Genomic DNA, 18,806 nt, shown 5'->3' on the forward strand with positions numbered 1-18,806 from the left:
GATTGGTGGCTTTTGAACCCGGAAGCAGTCTGGGGATGCTCGGAAGCAGCCGGAATACCGGTCGCGGCAGGCGCTGCCGCTGCAGAATGGTCGGAGGCGGAGGCAGAGGCGGTGGCGGTGGCCGAGGCGGGAAGCGCCGGCTCGGCGGGGAGGGACAGCAGGTACTCCACGGAACTGTGCGGGCTCCGCGGGGCCTTTAGCTGATAGCCAGCACTTCGAGGGCGGCCCATTCCATTCATTCGCCATCCGCGAACGCCTGCGCGGGTTTCCCAGAGTGTCGGGCCGCTCCGGACCTCTTGCCCCGGCCCGCTTGGAGCCGGGTCCGGAGCCCAGGACCTTGGCCCTTTTCCAGCCTCCTATTGGCGCTGCTCGTGGGGAAGCGGGGTAAAGTCACTGACAGTCCATCCCTCCATCCGGCCACGTTGAAAACATAACGGTTCTAGAGGAGCTACGTGTTGAGCCCCTGGCCTGAGCAGGCCGGGTACAGTGATTTTGGGTTTTACTGTACCCTCGCTCCCCCTTTTAACTTGAGATTATAACGCTGATGTGTAGAAAATAGTTATGGAAACAATGAAGGAGATTTGACAAATTCTAGTAAAGGAAAACTTTCAGGAAACTCAACATGTCGAAAAGGTTGTGAAGGCAGAGAAGAAAAATAAATCCTCCGACATAAAAAAAAAAGGCGCTCAAAAGCGATAAGCCTGGCAGAGTCTGGGAGATGGGGAAATGAGAGGCAGCTGGCAAAGGCACCAGTGAGGGGAAACAGTATGTGCATTTTCTTAATTTTATGATTTTAGAAATCAGAATCTTCTGGCTGTAGCCAGAAGGGGAAAGAAGTGTCATTGTGATGGGTGAAGTTTTGCAAAGATTGCTCTAATGTTTGTTAAAACTGAACCGGGTGAGACATTGTTCAAAGGTCTGTGAACATTTTTTCATATTGGGCGATGCTTTCCAGGAACACCAAGAAGATGTGGGGCATCTGAAGTGGACAGCTGTCTCCTGTCTCCAGTTCTAGTTGTGAGGAATATGGAGATGTTAAACTGGTGTGGGTGTGTAGTAATGCTGAAAAGTTTCTCTCTTCGAAGGGCCAGTGCTTTTGGCATTACAATAAGCTTAATTAAGAAAAAAGTACTACCCAGGTGCCAGTGGCTGATTATAGTCTACACAGGAGACTAAGATTTGAGGACCCCAGTTCAAAGCCAGCCTAGGCGGGAAAGTCTGTGAAGCTCCAGTGAATCACAGAAAAAGTGGGAAGCAGAGCTGCGGCTTAAGTGGTAGAGTGCCAGCCTTGAGCAAAGTTGCTCTAGGACATTGCCCAGGCTCCCTGAGTTCAAGCCCTAGTACTAGGAAAAACACAGCCTTTGAAAGTCTTAACACAGGACAGGGTAGGTTAGGATTTACTGTGTTTCTATTCTGTATGTGTAGTTTGAATAAGCATCATAATGAAGAATTGGTGTTTTAGAGCCAGATTTAAACCTGAGTGTAAATCCTTTCTCTGTGTTTTCTAGTTTTCTCATCATCCATAAAATAATGTTGGCTCACAATGCTGAGGATTAAATGAATCCATAAAAGTGCATAAGACAGTGATAAGTGCACATACTCATTGTTTTTAAGATTATTATTGCAATAATTGCTGTTACTGCAGTAATTGTTTGCTATTATTGACATCTGTTTGGGGATCCATATTTCAAGTCCTTTTGTTCAATTTAACTTTTTCATGAGTTCAGATGAATGTAATAATCTTTGGTGTATTCAGTTTGTTATTGATCAATTTTTACTCCTTTCGCCTTCTAGTCCTTTTGCTTTCTTTATTTCATAAAACTTCTGAGTACATTGATCAACCGAAGAACTGAAACATAATTACATGTATACATGTGTTTGTTCCTCTCTTAACTCTCTGCCTCTTCCTCTCTTAACTCTCTGCCTCTTCCGTAGCCCCTATCAATGTAGCTACCATCTTGAATTTTGTTTTCTCCCTTGACTTTTCTAACTCTTATCTCCTATATGTGTATACATAAATAATATTTGTTTAGTTTAATCATGCATGTGCTTCAGGACTTACTTCATTATTCTAAGATGAATGTCCATAGCAAACACTACTATACGTAATACCCCATTGCTTGAAACCATATTCTGTTGGTAGGCATTTCATGTATTATTCTTTGCTCAGGATAATTCTATTTGTCATCTGACTCACAAATTCATTGTATAGACTTTGTTACCTAAAGTTGCATCACATAAACGAGCCTATGAGAGAAGTGGAAGAATATGAGAAACATCTGGATCAGAATTCTCAGCTTTAGCTCTGTTGGATGTTTGGGCCAGTTAAGTATGTTGAGGGGACCTGTCCTGTGCATTTTAGAATGATGAGCAACAGCCCTGGCTTCTGCCCTGATGGATGCCCCTAGCACTCCTATCTCCCAAGTCCATAACAGATCATGGGGGCAGGGGAGTAGAAGACAGATTCTCCCCTGGTTGTTAGGAACAGTGATCTTGGTAGAAAGAGGTAAAATAAAAATCCAAAAAGAAGCGAACTAGTTCCCAGAAAGAAAAACAGATGACTGTTTAGAAAAGTAAAAAAAGGTAGCCTCCAACTTAAGTATATCGTCATTACAGAAATGTATTAGATAGGTAATAACATTATAAAAGCTAGCACAATTATATAGCAGATGTACTAGAAATTACAACCCAATCCTGCCATTTAAAGCCTTTTTCAGAGGGGGTATAGAATGCTTGGTAGAGGGGCCGGGAGTTTTGGCCTAGTGGTAGAGTGCCTAGCATGCACAAAGACCCGAGTTCAATTCTTCCATACCACATACACATAGAAAAAGCCAGAAATGGTGCTGTGGCTCAGTGGTAGAGCTCTAGCCTTGAGAAAGCCCAGGGACAGTGCTCAGGCCCTGAGTTCAAGGCCCAGGACTTGCAAAAAAAAAACAAAAATGCTTGATAGAGTATTTGACTAGCATGTTCGAGAACCTAGATTTGATCTAAAACTCTAAATAAAAGGAGGACAATAACTTGGTCCTAAACTACATCTGTAATCCTAGCTACTTAAAGAGTAGAGTCAAGAGGATCTTGAGTTTGAGGCCAGCTAATACAATAATACCCTTAAGAATGTTTAAAACATGCGTAAAGTTCATAGAGATGGGTGAATGTAAATGAGGAAGACAGCTATGCAAAGTATTACTGAAATTACTTTTGAAGAATTAAAGTTGTACATGCTAATTTTCAGTGTGAAAAAACAGTTGATGTGAAGAAGTATAAATCTTGTGAAGCTGATATCTCCAATGACCTTCGAAGAGAAATAGAAAATCATTATAAGCTTTCCTTACCTGAAGATTTCTATCACTTCTGGAAGTTCTGTGAAGAACTTGATCCTGAAAACCCAGCTGGTAAGTTGCCCCATAATCATAGAGCTAATGGAAAAGACAGAAAACTGGGCCAGAAATTTGGCCTAATGTAGAGTACTTGCCTAGCCTGCACGAAGACTCAGGTTTAATTCCTTGGTACCACATACATAGAAAAAGCTGGAAATGGCGCCGTGGCTCAAGTGTAGAGCATTAGACTTGAGAAAGCCCAAAGATAGTGCTCAGGCTCTTGAGTTCAAGCCCTAGGACTGGCCAAAAAAAAGACAAAACTAAAACAAGAGCCTGGCACATGGCTCATACCTATAATCCTAGCTACTCAGGAGGCTGAGATCTTAGGATCAAGGTTCAAAGCCACCTGGGCATAAAAGAACCTGAGACTCTTATCTCCAATTAACCTCTAGAAAATGGGAAGTGAAGCTTGACTGTAGGGTAGAGCGGTAGCCTTGAGCTGAAGAGCCCAGGCCGAGATTAAGCCCCGTGACCCACAGAAAAAAAAAAAAAATTAAAACAAGGATAAAAATAACTCATAGAAAAAGTTGTTTTTAATAGTAAAAAAAAATACTCCACTGTTAGCTATTGTATTGGCAATAGCATATGATTTCATGACATTCTTCAATAGGAGAAAATATAAGTGGAGACAGAAAGAAGGACAAAAAAGCAAATCATGGAACAATCCAATGTGGGGCAGGGAATGCATATTAGTGGTAGAGCATTTGCCTACCTAGCATGTACAGAATCCTGGATTTGATCCTCGGCAAAAGAAAAACTCAGGGAATGGGAGGGGGAGACAATCAGCCATGCAATCACTTAAAATACATATTTAAGGTTTTATTTGGCACTGGACCTCTGTAGTCTGTATTTGGAGAAAGAAGATGGGATTTTTCAAGGGGTAGTGGTTGGCCAGAATCCAGGGAATCTGGCAAGGTAATTAACTGAGGAATAGAGAGAAAGAAAAGGAATTTCTGTCTGTCTGTAGAGAAAGCAAAGGAATTTCTACCTTTCTTTTTTTCTTTTCTTTCGTGTGTTATCTCTGTTGTCTCTCTCTCAATTTGAAATTGTCATATTGAGGCAGAAAAAGTGCTTGTGGCTTTCTTAGGACTGTAAGAATGCAAAAGAGTCTTGAGCTTTAGCAATGTTTGAAATATGCTAAGTAATAAACTTAAAAGGAAATCCTAAATGTAATGTCATATGTCTAACACTAATTTTTCTTCCACTGAGTATTGATAACATGTTTGCAAAGATTTTATTTTTTTTTCAATTTGATAAGCTTGGTTTTAGGATATTAGTTCAGAATGTCTTTACAAATAAAAAGTTATTTCCTGCTTGTTTCCAGAATGTGTTTCCTGAATAAACTTAACTTTCTTTATAGATTCACTTTCCACAAGCCTTGGACTTCGATTAGTGGGTCCCTATGATATCCTTGCTGGAAAACATAAAACGAAGAAAAAATCCACAGATTTAAATTTTAATCTTCACTGGAGGTTTTATTATGATCCCCCTGAGTTCCAAACCATTATTATTGGAGATAATAAAACTCAGTATCACATGGGATATTTCAGGTAAAGAATCTTTAAAATATTGCAGTAAAATCTACTGACATTACCCATGGTAAAAAGCTCATTTTTCCCTTATTGCAAAATAACACGAACCTTCTATTCTTGATATTGCTACTTTTAAACTACCCGAGGATGATGAATCCTTTAGGTCGAATATTACTATTCTATTTTTTGTCTTTCGTGGGGTTTGAACTCTGGGCCTGGGTGCTATCCCTGAGCTCTTCAGTTAAAGGCTGCTTACTGCCTTAACCCTGGGCCTGGATATTGTCCCTGCACGCTTCAGCTCAAGGCTACCTACCCCCCAACCCCTTAAGCCACAGCCCTATTTCTGGTTTTCTAGTAATTAATTGGAGCTAAGAGTTTCGGGGTCTTATGAGAAGTTGTAATGTACCATCTATTAATTACAATAAAAAAAAGAAAAAAATGTCAGGGTCTTTAGTGCCTGGACTGGTTTTGAACTGTAGTCCTCAGATCTGTCTCCTGAGTAGCTAGGATTATTACAGGCATGAGCCACCTCGTGTGGTCGCCTGGCGGCTATTCTATTATTATTACTATTGTTTAAATAGTGTTTTCCCCGTTTAGATTGCAAAAAGCTTCTTAAGGGGGAAATAGTTTAGAGCAGCTGGTATAAGGGGGTTGTTTTGAAACTGGTTTTAACTATATTACCCATGTTGATGTCAAATTCCTAGACTCCAGCAATCTTCCCACCTCAGCTTCCCTAGTAGCTAAAAACTCTCCTTTTGCTTAAATAATTCATGTGCTTTCAGGTATCTGGTAATTAAGAATGAGCTGTCACAAACTTCAGCTGTTTCTCATGAAGCTAATAAAGTTGCCTTGAAGGAAGGGGGTTGGGAGTAGAGGCTCTGGAGCCAGAAAGACTGATCCTACCCTTTATTATCTTGGTGAACCTATGCTAGTTATTAGTGGATATGATTCTGTGATTCACTTTCCTCTTCTGAACAATGGGGATAACAATTGTACAAACCTGATTGGAATATTAGGAGAGCTAAATGAATACCTAGAGATGCTTACAGTGTTAAGAAATAGACATTATAAAGGGGAGAAGACCTTTTCCACTGGTACCAGTGGTGGTGCTTAAGGTAGAAACTAAATTTAAGATAATGGTGGGGAAGATGGAATGTACCCACAAAGTACTGTGCAGAAGACTGCTCCTGGGGCTAGGAACTGGCTTACTGTATATACATTCTGCTTCTGGCTTTACTTACTGACATTAACTTACAACTGCTGACATTAACTTACTAGGACCTTCGGAATAGCTTAACTGCTTGTTTCTAAAATAAATAGATTTGATTATATCCATGAAGGGAATCTTTAATCACTATAAAGTTGGATAGTCCTCTGCCTTGTTTTTTTTTATCATTTTTATTTTTGGTTTCCTTCATGCAGATTCTAAAATGAAGGTGATCAGTGATTGTGTGTAGTTTTCTCTACTTTTTCTTTTTTGTTTTTAGTGCATTTGCTTATTTTTTCCTTTTTTCTTTTTTTTTAAATTGTAACTAATAGAAGGGTAACAGTTATATTCGCCAGACAGAAGGTGCATTACTTCACAAATTCTCTATATTTTTTAAAGGACATTCTGTGTTCCTTGTTTGAATTTGGCCATAAAAGTAGACACTAAAAATCTGAATTTCAAGTTCCATTGTATGAATAAGATTTGTCATATAGATTCATAAGAAACTTGAATATGAAGCCTAGCAAGTTTATTTCATTTTTATAGGTATAAACTCAGTAATAAACTAAAGTTCTACTTGCCTGATAATATAAATTATGAAATGCTATATTTTTAATATATTATGTTAAAACAGGGATTCTCCTGATGAGCTTCCTGCATATATTGGTACAAATGAAGCAAAGAAAAACTGCATAATTGTTCAAAGTGGAGATAATATGTTTGCTGCAGTCAAGTAAGGAAATACTTTTATTTTGATTCTCCTGTGTTCAGTTAAACAGTGGTCTATATGATTACAGTAATTACAGAAGAGAATTAGGATAAGTCAAGGTTGTAGATGTCTAGAGATTATTTCCATGGATTTTCTAGATAGTTTTATTATATGCTTCTGTTTTGCTACTCCACTAAAAGATACCTTTATATAGATAGTTGCTTTTAGGTAATTAAATAGTTTAATTTGGGGTTGGAAGTATATTGCAGTATTGTTTGCCTTCCATGTTCAATTGCCTGGATTCAAACCTAACTGTGGGGTTGGAAGTGTATTGCAGTATTGTTTGCCTTCCATGTGCAATTGCCTGGATTCAATCCTAACTATGGCAGAAAGTAAGTAACGCTTCTATTAATTTGTACTTAGTACTAGAGAGTAGATTCGAAGCTAAGAGATAGTCAAAATAATGAAATGAAAGTGATACAGGAACTTCATGACTGTACAAGACCTGACTAGAAAGAACACTAAGGTATGGCAAAGAGAACCAGCCCCTTTCCATATGTATTAACGAATGCAAGTAAGTGTCATAGAGTAACTGAAGGCCCTACTGCAGAATTTACCAGAGAGTTGAGAACATTGGTTCACATCTGACATCAGTAATTTGCATTTATGGCTAATGTGTTTTTGGTGGTCTGGATTTCTGTGGTTCCTTAATGCACTCATGCTAGTGCGCTGGGTAAGTAGACTGTCCTTTGTGACTCAGATTTCTGATGTATAAGAAGGACTGAAGAAGCACACTGAAAGAAAATGTATAAACATTTAAGGCTTTTATAGTATTCAGCCAGTGGTACAGTTGTGTAGGTAGCAGATACAAATTAGTGTCTGCCTACAATCTGGAACTGAGTGCAGAGGAAGGGGATTGACTTACATCTTAAAGAAGGTGCTGTTTCCAGTTGTTTTTACTCTTATTATACTACTAGCAAAAATCTCAATGCATTTCTGATAAATATAAATTCTTTCTGGTTTTTCCCTTTTTTCTTTTTCTTGGTATGGGGTTTGAATTCTGGGCCTGTGTGCTGTTGCTGAGCTCTTCAGCTCAAGGCTCGTGCTCTACCACTTAGAGCCATAGCACCACTTTGAGTTTTTTGGTGGTTAATTGGAGATAAAGAGTCTCACAGACTTTCTTGCCTGGTCTGGCTTTGAATCATGATCCTCCGATCAGATCTCAGCCCCCTGAGTAGCTGGGATTATAAGCATGAGCCACTGGTGTCCTGCATATAAATTATTTCTAACTGGCAATAATATATGGGATTTATATTCTTTTGAAATTTTCTTGGAGTATGCTTTTATATAAGGTTATAAATTAGCATCACTTTCTACTATATTTTCTAAGTGTATCTCAGCACAGATTTGAAGTTAACATTTTAAAATCATTTAAATTTAAATGTAGATGTAACAATATTCTAGAAGTAATGTACCCACTCCCTGATGAATGTAACTAACCCCTTTGTACATCACCCCAACAATAAAATTTAAAAAATAAAATATTGGGAAAAAAAACCTTAAATATCTTAATGGTGTCCTTTGGCTTAAAAGAAAAAAAAATCCTGGGGCTGGGAGTATGTCCTAGTGGTAGAGTGCTTACCTAGCATGCACAAAGCCCTAAGTTTGATTCCTAAGTACCACATACACAGAAAAAGCCAGTAGTTCTATGGCTCAAATGGTAGAGTGCTAGCCATGAGAAAGCTCAAGGACAGTGCCCAGGCCCTAAGTTCTAGTTCCAGGACTGGCAAAAAAAAAAAAATCCTTTTTTTATCTATATAATATTTTCTCCTCTTATTCCAGACTTCTCCAAAATACCTTTTAAAAAATATTTTATTGTTAGGATAATGTATGGGGGGGTTACAGTTACATTCGTGAGGTAGTAGGTACATTACTTCTTGCACATTTATACCCCTTCTCATGTTTTTGTCCCCATTTTCCTCCCCTTACCCCTCCCCAATCATCTTCCCCCCTTCCTTTCCCTATTTCAAATAAACAAACAGATACAATATACTAGGTAACAAAGTCACAAAGTCGTAATATTCAAGCAGTGAAACTAAAAGTTTTGTTTTTGTTTTTTTTTTGCGGGTCCTGTGACTTGAACATGGCCTTGAGCCTATTTGCGCTAGCTCTCTCTCACTTGAGCCACAGCACCACTTCCAGGTTTTTCTGAGTAGTTCAAATATATAATACCATAGTAACTTGCTATTTCTGATGAGTAGCTTTTTATTATACTACTATCTCTTGATAGAAATTTTGAGAGAACTACTGATGAGTATTTTGCTGACATTCTTACCGGATTTTTTTCTGACTTTCTTACTGGATTTGACATTTTTATTTTAGCTGCCTAAATCTCTGTGTATAGTGGCCAGCTATATAATAAGGCTTTTACTTTTCAGATTATTTTTGATGAAAAAACTTAAAGAAGTAACAGATAAAAAGAAAATCAGCCTCTTGAAAAGCATCGATGAAAAACTCACAGAAGCAGCCAGAATATTGGGATATTCACTGGAACAGAGAACGATGAAGATGAAACAGAGAGACAAAAAAGTATAATTCTGTGCTGTTAGTCTGACTGTTGTGCTATGTAGCAGATCTTCTCTTGCTTTCTCCTTTATTCTTCTGTAGCCCTGGCTCAGAGAGCTGGGACACTATTCCTCAGGGCAGTGGAGGCCCTTCTGGGGTATCCAACACCTGAATCTCCAGGAGGATGGCACTGGAGTCATGGTTTGAGGGCTCCTGTAAGTTGGTACACAGTTTGTTCCATAAAGGAACAAGGCAAATCACAGTTATAGTTGCATAACTCATGCAGTGTTTACCAGATCTTGCTATTGTTTCAGCCAGTCATTTTGTAAGGCTAAGTGAAATTTTACTTAAATTTCTTTTAGTTCTTGGTTGTAGTGCTTCAAATCAGGGTCTGGGTAATGAGCATTTTTGCTGAAGACTAGTGTAACACTGTACCATATTGAGCCACAGCTTCCCTTCCAGTTTTTAGGTGGTTGTTTCCTTATAACTACTCAGGAGGCTGAGATAAGAGAACTGTGGTTCAAAGCCAGCCTGAGGAGCAAAGTCTGTGAGACTCTTTTTTGTTGTTAAGGGCTTGAAGTCAATTCGTAGGCACTGTCTCTGAGCATTTTTGCGCAAGGCTAGTATAGCTACCTGAGGAAAAAAAAAAAAAACAGAAGTAGAGCTATGGCTCAAGTTGTGGAGTGCTAGCTTTGAACACAAAAGCTCCAGGACAACACCTAAGCCCTGAGTTCAAGTCCTAGGACTCAAAACCAAGCCTCTCCGTGAGTATGTGTCTGTGTAAACTTCTTTTGAATAATGTCTCTTTTCTGGGTGGTTTAGTAAAAGACAGGAAAATGAAAAGTAGAACTATGAGAGTAAGCAAGTTTTTAGGTACCAGAGATAGGTAAAAATACTTTAAAATTGGAGATTATTTTTTATTTTTGATTATGTCTTCTGCCTTGGAAGATTTCACTGGACTTTACAAAGAAATAGAATATTGAAGCATGTTTCCTTTGACCCAAGAGCTGGGCATATAGGTATATGGGTATATACCTGTAATCCCAAGTACTTGGGATGCAGAAATGGGAGGATATTGAGTTCAGAGCCAACCTCCACAAAATTATCAAGACCCTATTCATAAACAAAAAGGGCTTCAGGCATTCTTCAAGTGGAAAAGGCATTTCACCTGTCTAGCAAGCCCTGTGTTCAATGCCAGTACCACAAAACAAGGAAGGGGAAAAAAAGACAAGACACAGGCCAGGTATAGTGGAGAGAGAAGGAAGGAAAGAAGGGAGATGAGGGGAAGAGGAGGAGGAGAAAGAGAAAAAGAGATGCCACTGGTGTAAATTAAAGGATATTAAAACTGGGCTCTGCAAATAACCTCTCTCATTCCAGCTATGTGGGAATCATAAATAGGAGGATCACAATCTGAGCCAGCCTTGACAAAAAGTGAGACTCTTGGAGTAGTAAAACCAAAAAGGACTATGAGCATCGCTTAAGTGATAAGACTTATCTGGCAAACCTGGGGCCCTGAATTCAATTCCTTCTCTCACCTCCCCTCCAAGAGCACTATCTTTTAGATTTCATATTCCTGTGATTTTTACCTACAAGATTCTGGAGTCTTGGAGACTAGTTTTTGACTCACTTCCTGTAATAGAAAGCACTGGGGTTCTTCCCTAACCAAATAGGGAGCAGATTTCTAAATGATGCATTTATTTCACTGTTTTGTAATTACTTTTACCTAATTTTAAAGGAAAGAAATAGTATTAAAAATTCATCTGAGTTCAGATTACATGTAATATTATTGAATGTTTTGGCAGTAGTGTTCAAGTTTTGTGTGTGTGTTCCTTTTGGGCTCAATTTTATTTGGCCTATTCACTATAATTTTTTTTTTCCCTTAGGTTGTTACAAAGACCTTTCATAGTGCAGGCCTGGTTGTTCCAGTAGATAAAAATGATGTTGGATACAGAGAGCTCCCCGAAACAGATGGTAATATACATATGCAAACTTGTGCATAGATGTATACATAAAGGCTTCCCTTATTGAGTACTCCTAAAGAGCAAATGTGGGATTTGTCAAAATTCTAATTAGATATTTAGTACATTCAGTTTCATTTGCATCTTTAGATCTGATACATTAGTATTCAGAAAATAATGAAAAAAATGTTGAAGGACAAAATTGAATTGGTAGGTCACTGATTCTTTTAATAGTCTTAAAGTAAACATTATGAATTTTCCCTAGACTCTTACTTCAGAGTATACTTTGGCCCTAGCTATACTTCTACAGCTTACAGTTTAATTCTGAAATTAAGTTCTGAATAAATTCTGAATTCTGAAATTCTTTTATATTGTTGTCTTTTTGTCTTTAATTCACAAGTCTCTAGTTTTTTGGTTGGGTTTTTGTTGTTTTGGCCAGGGCCTGGACTTTGTCCCTGAGCTCTTTGCTCAAGGCTAGAGCTCTACCACTTTGAGCCAATGCTCTACTTCCAGTTTTCTGGTGGTTAATTGGAAATAAGAGTTTCACTGACTTTCCAGCAACTGGCTGGCTTCAAACCATAATCTTCAGATCTCAGTCTTCCGAGTAGCTAGATTATAGGCATGAGCCACTAGTGCCTGGCTCTAGCTTTTTTTTTTTTTTTAAATAAGGGTGTTTTGATTTTGTTTTAAAAATAGGACATGTAAAAAAAAGTGTTTTTTGTTTTTAAATCTAACCCATAATGGATTGGTTGAGAATCTGGGCCAACTTTCTAGACAGGGCCAGATAGCAAGTGCTTTCCACATTGTGGGCTACATACAGCATTTGCCGCATATTCTTTTCTAACCATTTGTAAATGTGAAACATTGCTTTTTTTGAAGGCAGTCAGAAATGAAGTGAGCTAGGCTTGACAACAGTTTGCTGATTTCTATACTAGCATACTTGAGGAACTTTGACATCATGACTGCAGCCCTCAGGAAGCTAAGGTCTGAGATTCCTTTAGTTCAAGGTCATTCTGGACTACATGGTGAAACTCTTAAGGAAAAAAAAATCCTCTTGATTTCAATTAATAACTGAAATATTCACACTTTGCTAAAACAAATTTTTTCTGTTTAGCCATATTTTATGTTTGAATCCTAAGTAGGAAAATGATAAAATTGCCATTCAAAAATGTAGCATGGCAGATTTGTCAACTGGAAGAAAAAATGAGGAAAGAAAGCCCACTTTGAATCTTTTTTAAAAAATGCTATACCTTTGCCAAGTGCTCACATCTGAAATCCTAGCTTACTAAGGCAGCTAAGATCCTAGCAGAGTCAGAAAAGTCTAAGACTCTAATCTCCAGTTAACTACCAAGATAAAAAAAATCTAGAAGTAGAGCTGTGGCTCAAGTGATGTGACCTAGCCTTAGGCTAAAAATCTCAGGGTAGGTGCTCAGCCCCAGGACTGACAAAAAAAGTTATACTCAATTACAATGTCCCCTTTGTATCGTTTTCTTTCAGCTGACCTTAAGAGAATTTGCAAATCAATTGTTGAGGCTGCAAATGATGAGGAAAGGCTGAAGGCATTTGCTCCTATTCAGGAAATGATGACCTTTGTACAGTTTGCTAATGATGAATGCGATTATGGCATGGGACTTGAATTGGGAATGGACCTCTTTTGCTATGGTTCACATGTGAGTAAATCTCTGCCTCCCACCTCCTACTGCAAATGTACACACATTTGTATTTGGAAATATATTGCATTTGGTACATGGATATATTTGGCATATGGATCTACCTTGTATTTCAGTGTATTTTTTAAGTGACTTTTCAAAGTAGATGGTCTAAAAATTCATTTGAAACTTTTATTCTGGTAATGATGCATATATTTTCTTCAGGTTTATATTAAATTATATTTAGACATAATAGGAATATATCATTTGAATGTTGAACGTGTCTATGTTCCTTTTTTAAAAAAAAAAATGGGGATGAATTCAGGACTTCGCACTCTTGTCTAACAAGTTCTCTGCCACTGAAGCTATATTCCCAGTTCTTTCATCCTTAATTTGGAGTAGTCTGTTTTCTTCACTGGGCCAGCCTAGACTTCAGTCTTCCAACTTTATGCCACCCCATACTGCTGGAATGGCAGGCATATTCCACTGTACCCAGTTTGTTTTTGTTTTTATGGTGGAACCACAGACCTTTTTGCCCAGGCTGGCTTTGAACTGTGAACCTGCAATCCTCCCAAATACCTAGGATTTTAAGCATGAGCCAAGGTGCCAATATGGTTCCATTTATTTTGGAATGTAGTGAGGGGAAGGCTATCTGCTATCATGCTTGAATTCTTTTTTAAATTGATAAAATTTCTTAAATACTAATTTAAATTGTGCCCTAGCCAGGTACTAGTGGTTTACACCTTTAATCCTAGCCACTCAGGCCGAGTTCTGGAGGATTGAAGTCTGAAGCTAGCCTGGGCAAAATCTGTTAAGACTCCTAGGCTCAACTCTTTGCTAGTTTGGAGAAGGAGTGTGACTTAAGTGACTCAGAGCCAGTCAGCAAAGCTAAGCAAGCATAAGGCCCTAAAGTCAAACCTTGATAAAGGCAGGAGAGGGGGTGGGGAATGATGTATATATGTAGGATGATGGTGTATATGTAGGATGATAGTTTATTTTTATCTTACTCATTAAAAAATATAGCTGCATAGGTGCTATAAAGAAAAACAACAGCTGCATAGGTGCTATAACATGTTTCTGGAGCTAAGCGGGTTTTAAGAGTACCTACCTATGTAGATTTTCCAACATCTTTGTCTATTTACCTATAAAATGTTTGCTCATGTGCACACTTGCACATATAGACTGCTTCTCACTTAAGCTACTTTGTAACTGAATCACAAATAGGCAGAACATCTTTCCCAAATTTACAAAAGCAATCTGATTCTAGACTCAGTGTTTAAATCAGTGCTTTAGAGTTACTTGGAGCTAGTTAAAATACCAATACGTTTCTTTGGTTTGAGATCTGATGCTCTGCATATTCCTGAGGTAATCCCAGGTGATGGTGACTGCAACATTATAGACCACACCAAGGGCAAGACTAATCTAGTAGCTAATTTTAGCAGGCATCAAAGTCATCAAAACTGTTGTTTCAACATGGTTTCCCCATGTTAATGTTCTCCTGCCTCTCATCCCATGTTTTTGAGCTCTGAAGAGATCTTGAGAATTTGCAGTTGTTAGTTTATCAGGTGACATCACTGGTCAGAAGAACACATTCTGGAACCCCATGATAAATCTTATTGCCCTGCCTTTCTCTGCTTGCCTCATACATGATTGTTACCAGTAAAAGTAATCAAATATTTTTAACAGCCAGAATGACAGCAATCAGGAGAGTGCTTCATCTGCCAGAAAAGACTTAGCCCACAAATAAGTAGAGGCTTTAATGTGAGCCAGCTAAATAGGAAACTTGTGAGAAACTTGTGAGAATTATATGTAAGGATTGACTAGCACAGTACTTAACCACATTGAATGCTGAATGTTCACTGTTACGGACAATGTTGTATTGGTAAGTACTATATACTATACATATATGCAATAGCACTGTAAAATAGGGTGTAACTCAACAGGAAGTGTTTTTCTGGTAGGAGAAGAATGAGTTCAAGGAATACAGGAGAGTGACAGTGACATTCAGCATTCCAAAGGAGAATAAAGCTAATGGAAATATACTGAAGAGAAAGAAAAGATAAGGCATAGTCTAGGATTTTTTTAAAGTTGATAAAATTTAAGACAGAAGAACTTAAATATTTGTTTTCTTCTGGATTTCCTTCAAGGTATTTTCATTAGTCTTTTAGAGATGCACGATTCCCCTCTTGAACAGAATACCAAGTACCTGTCCCAAAGTCGAAGTCAGTTGAGCCTGTAAGCAAGGTTAACATGATGGTGGAAAGTAGGTTTTGTAAACACAAGGACCTTTTCATTATATTTTCTCCTCTTAGTGCATCTGTTCTTTTATTTAATGTTATATTCTTTTGTCTTTCAGTATTTTCATAAAGTTGCTGGCCAGCTTTTACCTCTTGCGTACAATCTGTTGAAGAGGAATCTGTTTGCAGAAATTATTGAAGATCATCTGGCAAATAGAAGTAGAGAGAACATAGACCAACTTTCAGAATAAATAAGGGTTTGTTCTGTTTGGTGTATATTTTTAAATGCTATATCAGACTTGGGAGATTGTTTTTTAATGAACACAGAAAATAAATGGAAAAAATGGAAACATTTACTAGAAACTGACAGGCTATTCTGGCCTGTCTTTTGTGTATAATAAAATAATCTTATCTGGTGACACCCTGTCTTTTGGAAGACACTGCATGTCATGGGTAGTCACTGTCTAATGTATTTGGAGAACCAGACTATTATCTACCTGTGTCCTCTGTTCAATGTGGGTTGAGTACTAAGTAATCCAAATTCTGAAGTCAAAAACCTTTGAGTACCGACATGATGCTGAAAAGTTTTGAATTTCTAAGCGTTTTGGTTTCAGGACAAGGGATGCTGAACTGATAAAGTAGATGTATGAAAATATTCTAAATTCTGGTCCCAAGATATATTTTTTATATGGACAATACAGTAAGTTTTGAGTTAAACAACTCCTGCTTTAAGGAGTGGTAAAGAGGGACATAGAAACTCACATTATAACCATGACTAGTGTAGAGCAAATGACCCCATACCTACCAAATTGCATTTTATAGTTATCTCCAAGTAACTCATGCATACTATCCTACTTAGCAGTCTAAGCTTAAAATATTTCTTGCTTTAGGCTTGGAGTCTGATTTACAAAACAGTTACATTAATACAATAAGTGGTATTGTATATCAACTTAGGTTTAGTTTACCACTGAAAATCATTTTTTGTACAAACCAGTGGGTAGCTGTGATTTACCAGGCTCAAATCTCCTTAACATAGCAAGAATAGTTTACTTTAAAAGCTAAGTGCAGGGGCCGGGAGTTTGGCCTAGTGGTAGAGCGCTTGCCTGGCATGCATGAAGGCCGGGGTTCGATTCCTTGGTACCACATACATAGAAAAATGCCAGAAGTGGTGCTGTGGCTCAAGTGGTAGAGCTCTAGCCAGCTCAAGGACAATGCTCAGGCCCAGAGCTCAAGCCCTAGACTGGTCAAAAAAAAAAAAAAGCTAAGTACAAACAAGATGCATAAAATTTGGTGGTTCATGCAAAAGAGCCTCATCTGTATATCGAATTCAAGCTAGAAAAGATCTCAAGTTGTCTGTTCTGACCTGTACAGATTTACCCAAAGAACTTTTGCTGAATTATCAGTGGTTTCCAGAAGTCTTACTTGTCACCTGCCACCTGGCTCTGTAAAAGATTTACTTTTTAAAATATGTTCAGTGAGTCTCATCTCCCCAGTTAGGCTACGAGCTTTTTTTTTTTTTTTTTTTTTGGTGGGAGAGGAACACACATGTGCGCACACACAGTTGTGGGGCATGAACTCAAAACCTCATATTCAGCTTTTTCACTCAGATGACACTGTACATGACCTACACTTAAAATTCCAGCTTTTTGTTAAATGGAGATAAGTCTTACAGATTTGTATGTAGTCTTATGGATTTGTATGCCCAGGCATACACCCAAGGGAAAAGCTTATTATAAAAGATCAGTACCGGTGCTGTGGCTCACACCCTGTAATCCTAGCTACTCAGGAGGCTGAGATCTGAGGATCAAGGCTCAAAGCCACTAAAAGATCGAGAGACTCCTAGAGGTTAGAGATAAAACAGGAAGTGGGACTTGGCTCAGGGGCAGGATGGTAGCCTTCAGCTGAAGAGCTCAGGGACAGCACCCAGGCTGAGTTCAAGCCCCATGACCCAAAAAAACAAATCAGGCCAGGAGTTTGGCCTAGCGGTAGAATGCTTGCCTAGCATGTACAAAGACCTGGGTTTGATTCCTCGATACTACGTACATAGAAAAAAAAGCCAGAAGTGGTGCTGAGGCTCAAGTGGTAGAACTCTAGCCTTGAGAAAGTCCAAGGACAGTGTTGAGGCCCTGAGCTCAAGCCCAGGACTGACCAAAAAAAAAAAAATTAGTGAAATGCTGCTGTAGATACTACTCAGCAAGGGCATAAGTCCCTCAAGGTAGCACAAACAGACTGTGCTGGCTTTATGTCACACTATTACCATCAAGATTCTTATTTAATACTGATGTGTTAATCCAATACCTTTCCTCTCAGTTCATTGCCTTTCAGTGATTTAAACTGGTTAATGCAAGGAAAACCTCCCTAACCTAAATTACATTAAATATCATTCGCCTTTCCATCTTTTGTTTTACCAGCAACCCATTCTAGGCACTCCATTCTTGCTTTTTGCTTCACTCAGGCTTTAGATTCACTTTTCCATTATAATCACCTCTACATTCTAAAACTTGGGAATTCCTTACCTGAATCTTCTCAAAGACAAGCCACTATAAATTTCAAAAACACAGAATTTAGTACCTAATACCCAATAAGTTCAATAAATATTCAATGAATGAACAAATGAAGAAAAAGATCTGTCCTGGGTTTTTAGTGTTTTCCTTATTGAACATTTAATAATTCAGACCGAAATTTCATTCAGTGTTTCAGTTACCAGAATATTTTCAAGGTAATTTTTTATAGCAGATAAGTCATTTAACCTTTCTCTTCATGCCTGTTTTCTCTTTTTAAAATGACACCTTTGAAAAGTGATACAACTGAAATTCTGCAGAGTTACACCTTTCACTGACATGCATGGACAATTGGCTATTCTGCACAGCCATCTACTCTTCTCAGACTTGTTTTTGTTTCTTTGACTTTAAAAAAAAATATAGAGACATAGCTTTGTAACCTGAGAAGCATATTATAATTATCAACGCTTTGAGGCTGGCTGTGTGTGTCAGGCATGCAGGCCTACACTGTCACCCTGTGTAGCCAGCAGTACAGAGGGAGGGCTGTTCCAGGTTAATTAAAGGCCAAACCACACAGTGTCATATAGATTTTAATAGATTTTCTGATTAACTCATCACAGTAATCATTTTTACTGTAATGATATGCAGCTTTACTACACTAGTATAAATAAAAACAGATAAATACAGCTCTAGGCAACATCACAGATTAACGAACTAAGCATTCTTCATAAACCAAAAGTGAAAAAAAGAGGAAGAAATGCTGACACTCTTGCCCATTCTCATCATACCTTCTCAAAGAGGGTACTCAAATAAGGCGCTACATTTATTATATTGGTCAATTAGTCTGCCAATTAGCTAGGCACATGTATTTTATGGTCTTCACTAGTTCATCATTTGGTTGAAAAGCAGACAAACCTAAGTATGTCAAAAGGAAGAATGAAACAAAACCTCAGAATGCATTGAAAATACAGCACTTTTCCTGCATTTCAGCAGTAAGATGTACCAGAAACAAATATGCCAAAGAAAATTTAATATCCACCCTGAAAAGTCAGTCTCTGATGAAAGATGGGC

General features: G+C 38.2%; 1 protein-coding gene across 1 annotated transcript; it reads left to right on the plus strand.

Moving 5' to 3' along the window:
* The first annotated feature begins 35 nt into the window (after nucleotides 1-35).
* On the plus strand, nucleotides 36-15,601 carry Hpf1 (histone PARylation factor 1). The gene is made up of 8 exons (XM_090354200.1): nucleotides 36-161; nucleotides 3,233-3,392; nucleotides 4,738-4,927; nucleotides 6,751-6,849; nucleotides 9,264-9,414; nucleotides 11,274-11,361; nucleotides 12,846-13,018; nucleotides 15,354-15,601. The coding sequence occupies exons 1-8, from the start codon at nucleotides 36-38 to the stop codon at nucleotides 15,483-15,485; spliced, it is 1,119 nt and encodes a 372-aa protein (XP_090210326.1). The 3' UTR covers nucleotides 15,486-15,601.
* The last annotated feature ends 3,205 nt before the right edge of the window (nucleotides 15,602-18,806 follow it).

The sequence above is a fragment of the Megascapheus bottae genome, chromosome 20, assembly GCF_031878675.1.
Source record: "Megascapheus bottae isolate mThoBot1 chromosome 20, mThoBot2.hap1, whole genome shotgun sequence".
NCBI classification, from domain to species: Eukaryota; Metazoa; Chordata; class Mammalia; order Rodentia; family Geomyidae; genus Megascapheus; species Megascapheus bottae.

What these genes read in the sequence shown, in the direction of transcription:
- Hpf1 (XM_090354200.1), top strand. Translation starts at nt 36, where the DNA reads ATGCTCGGAAGCAGCCGGAATACCGGTCGCGGCAGGCGCTGCCGCTGC. An exon ending in TATCACATGGGATATTTCAG is followed by an intron (nt 4,928 to 6,750) that starts GTAAAGAATCTT and finishes ATGTTAAAACAG; the next exon opens with GGATTCTCCTGATGAGCTTC. An exon ending in AGAGCTCCCCGAAACAGATG is followed by an intron (nt 11,362 to 12,845) that starts GTAATATACATA and finishes GTTTTCTTTCAG; the next exon opens with CTGACCTTAAGAGAATTTGC.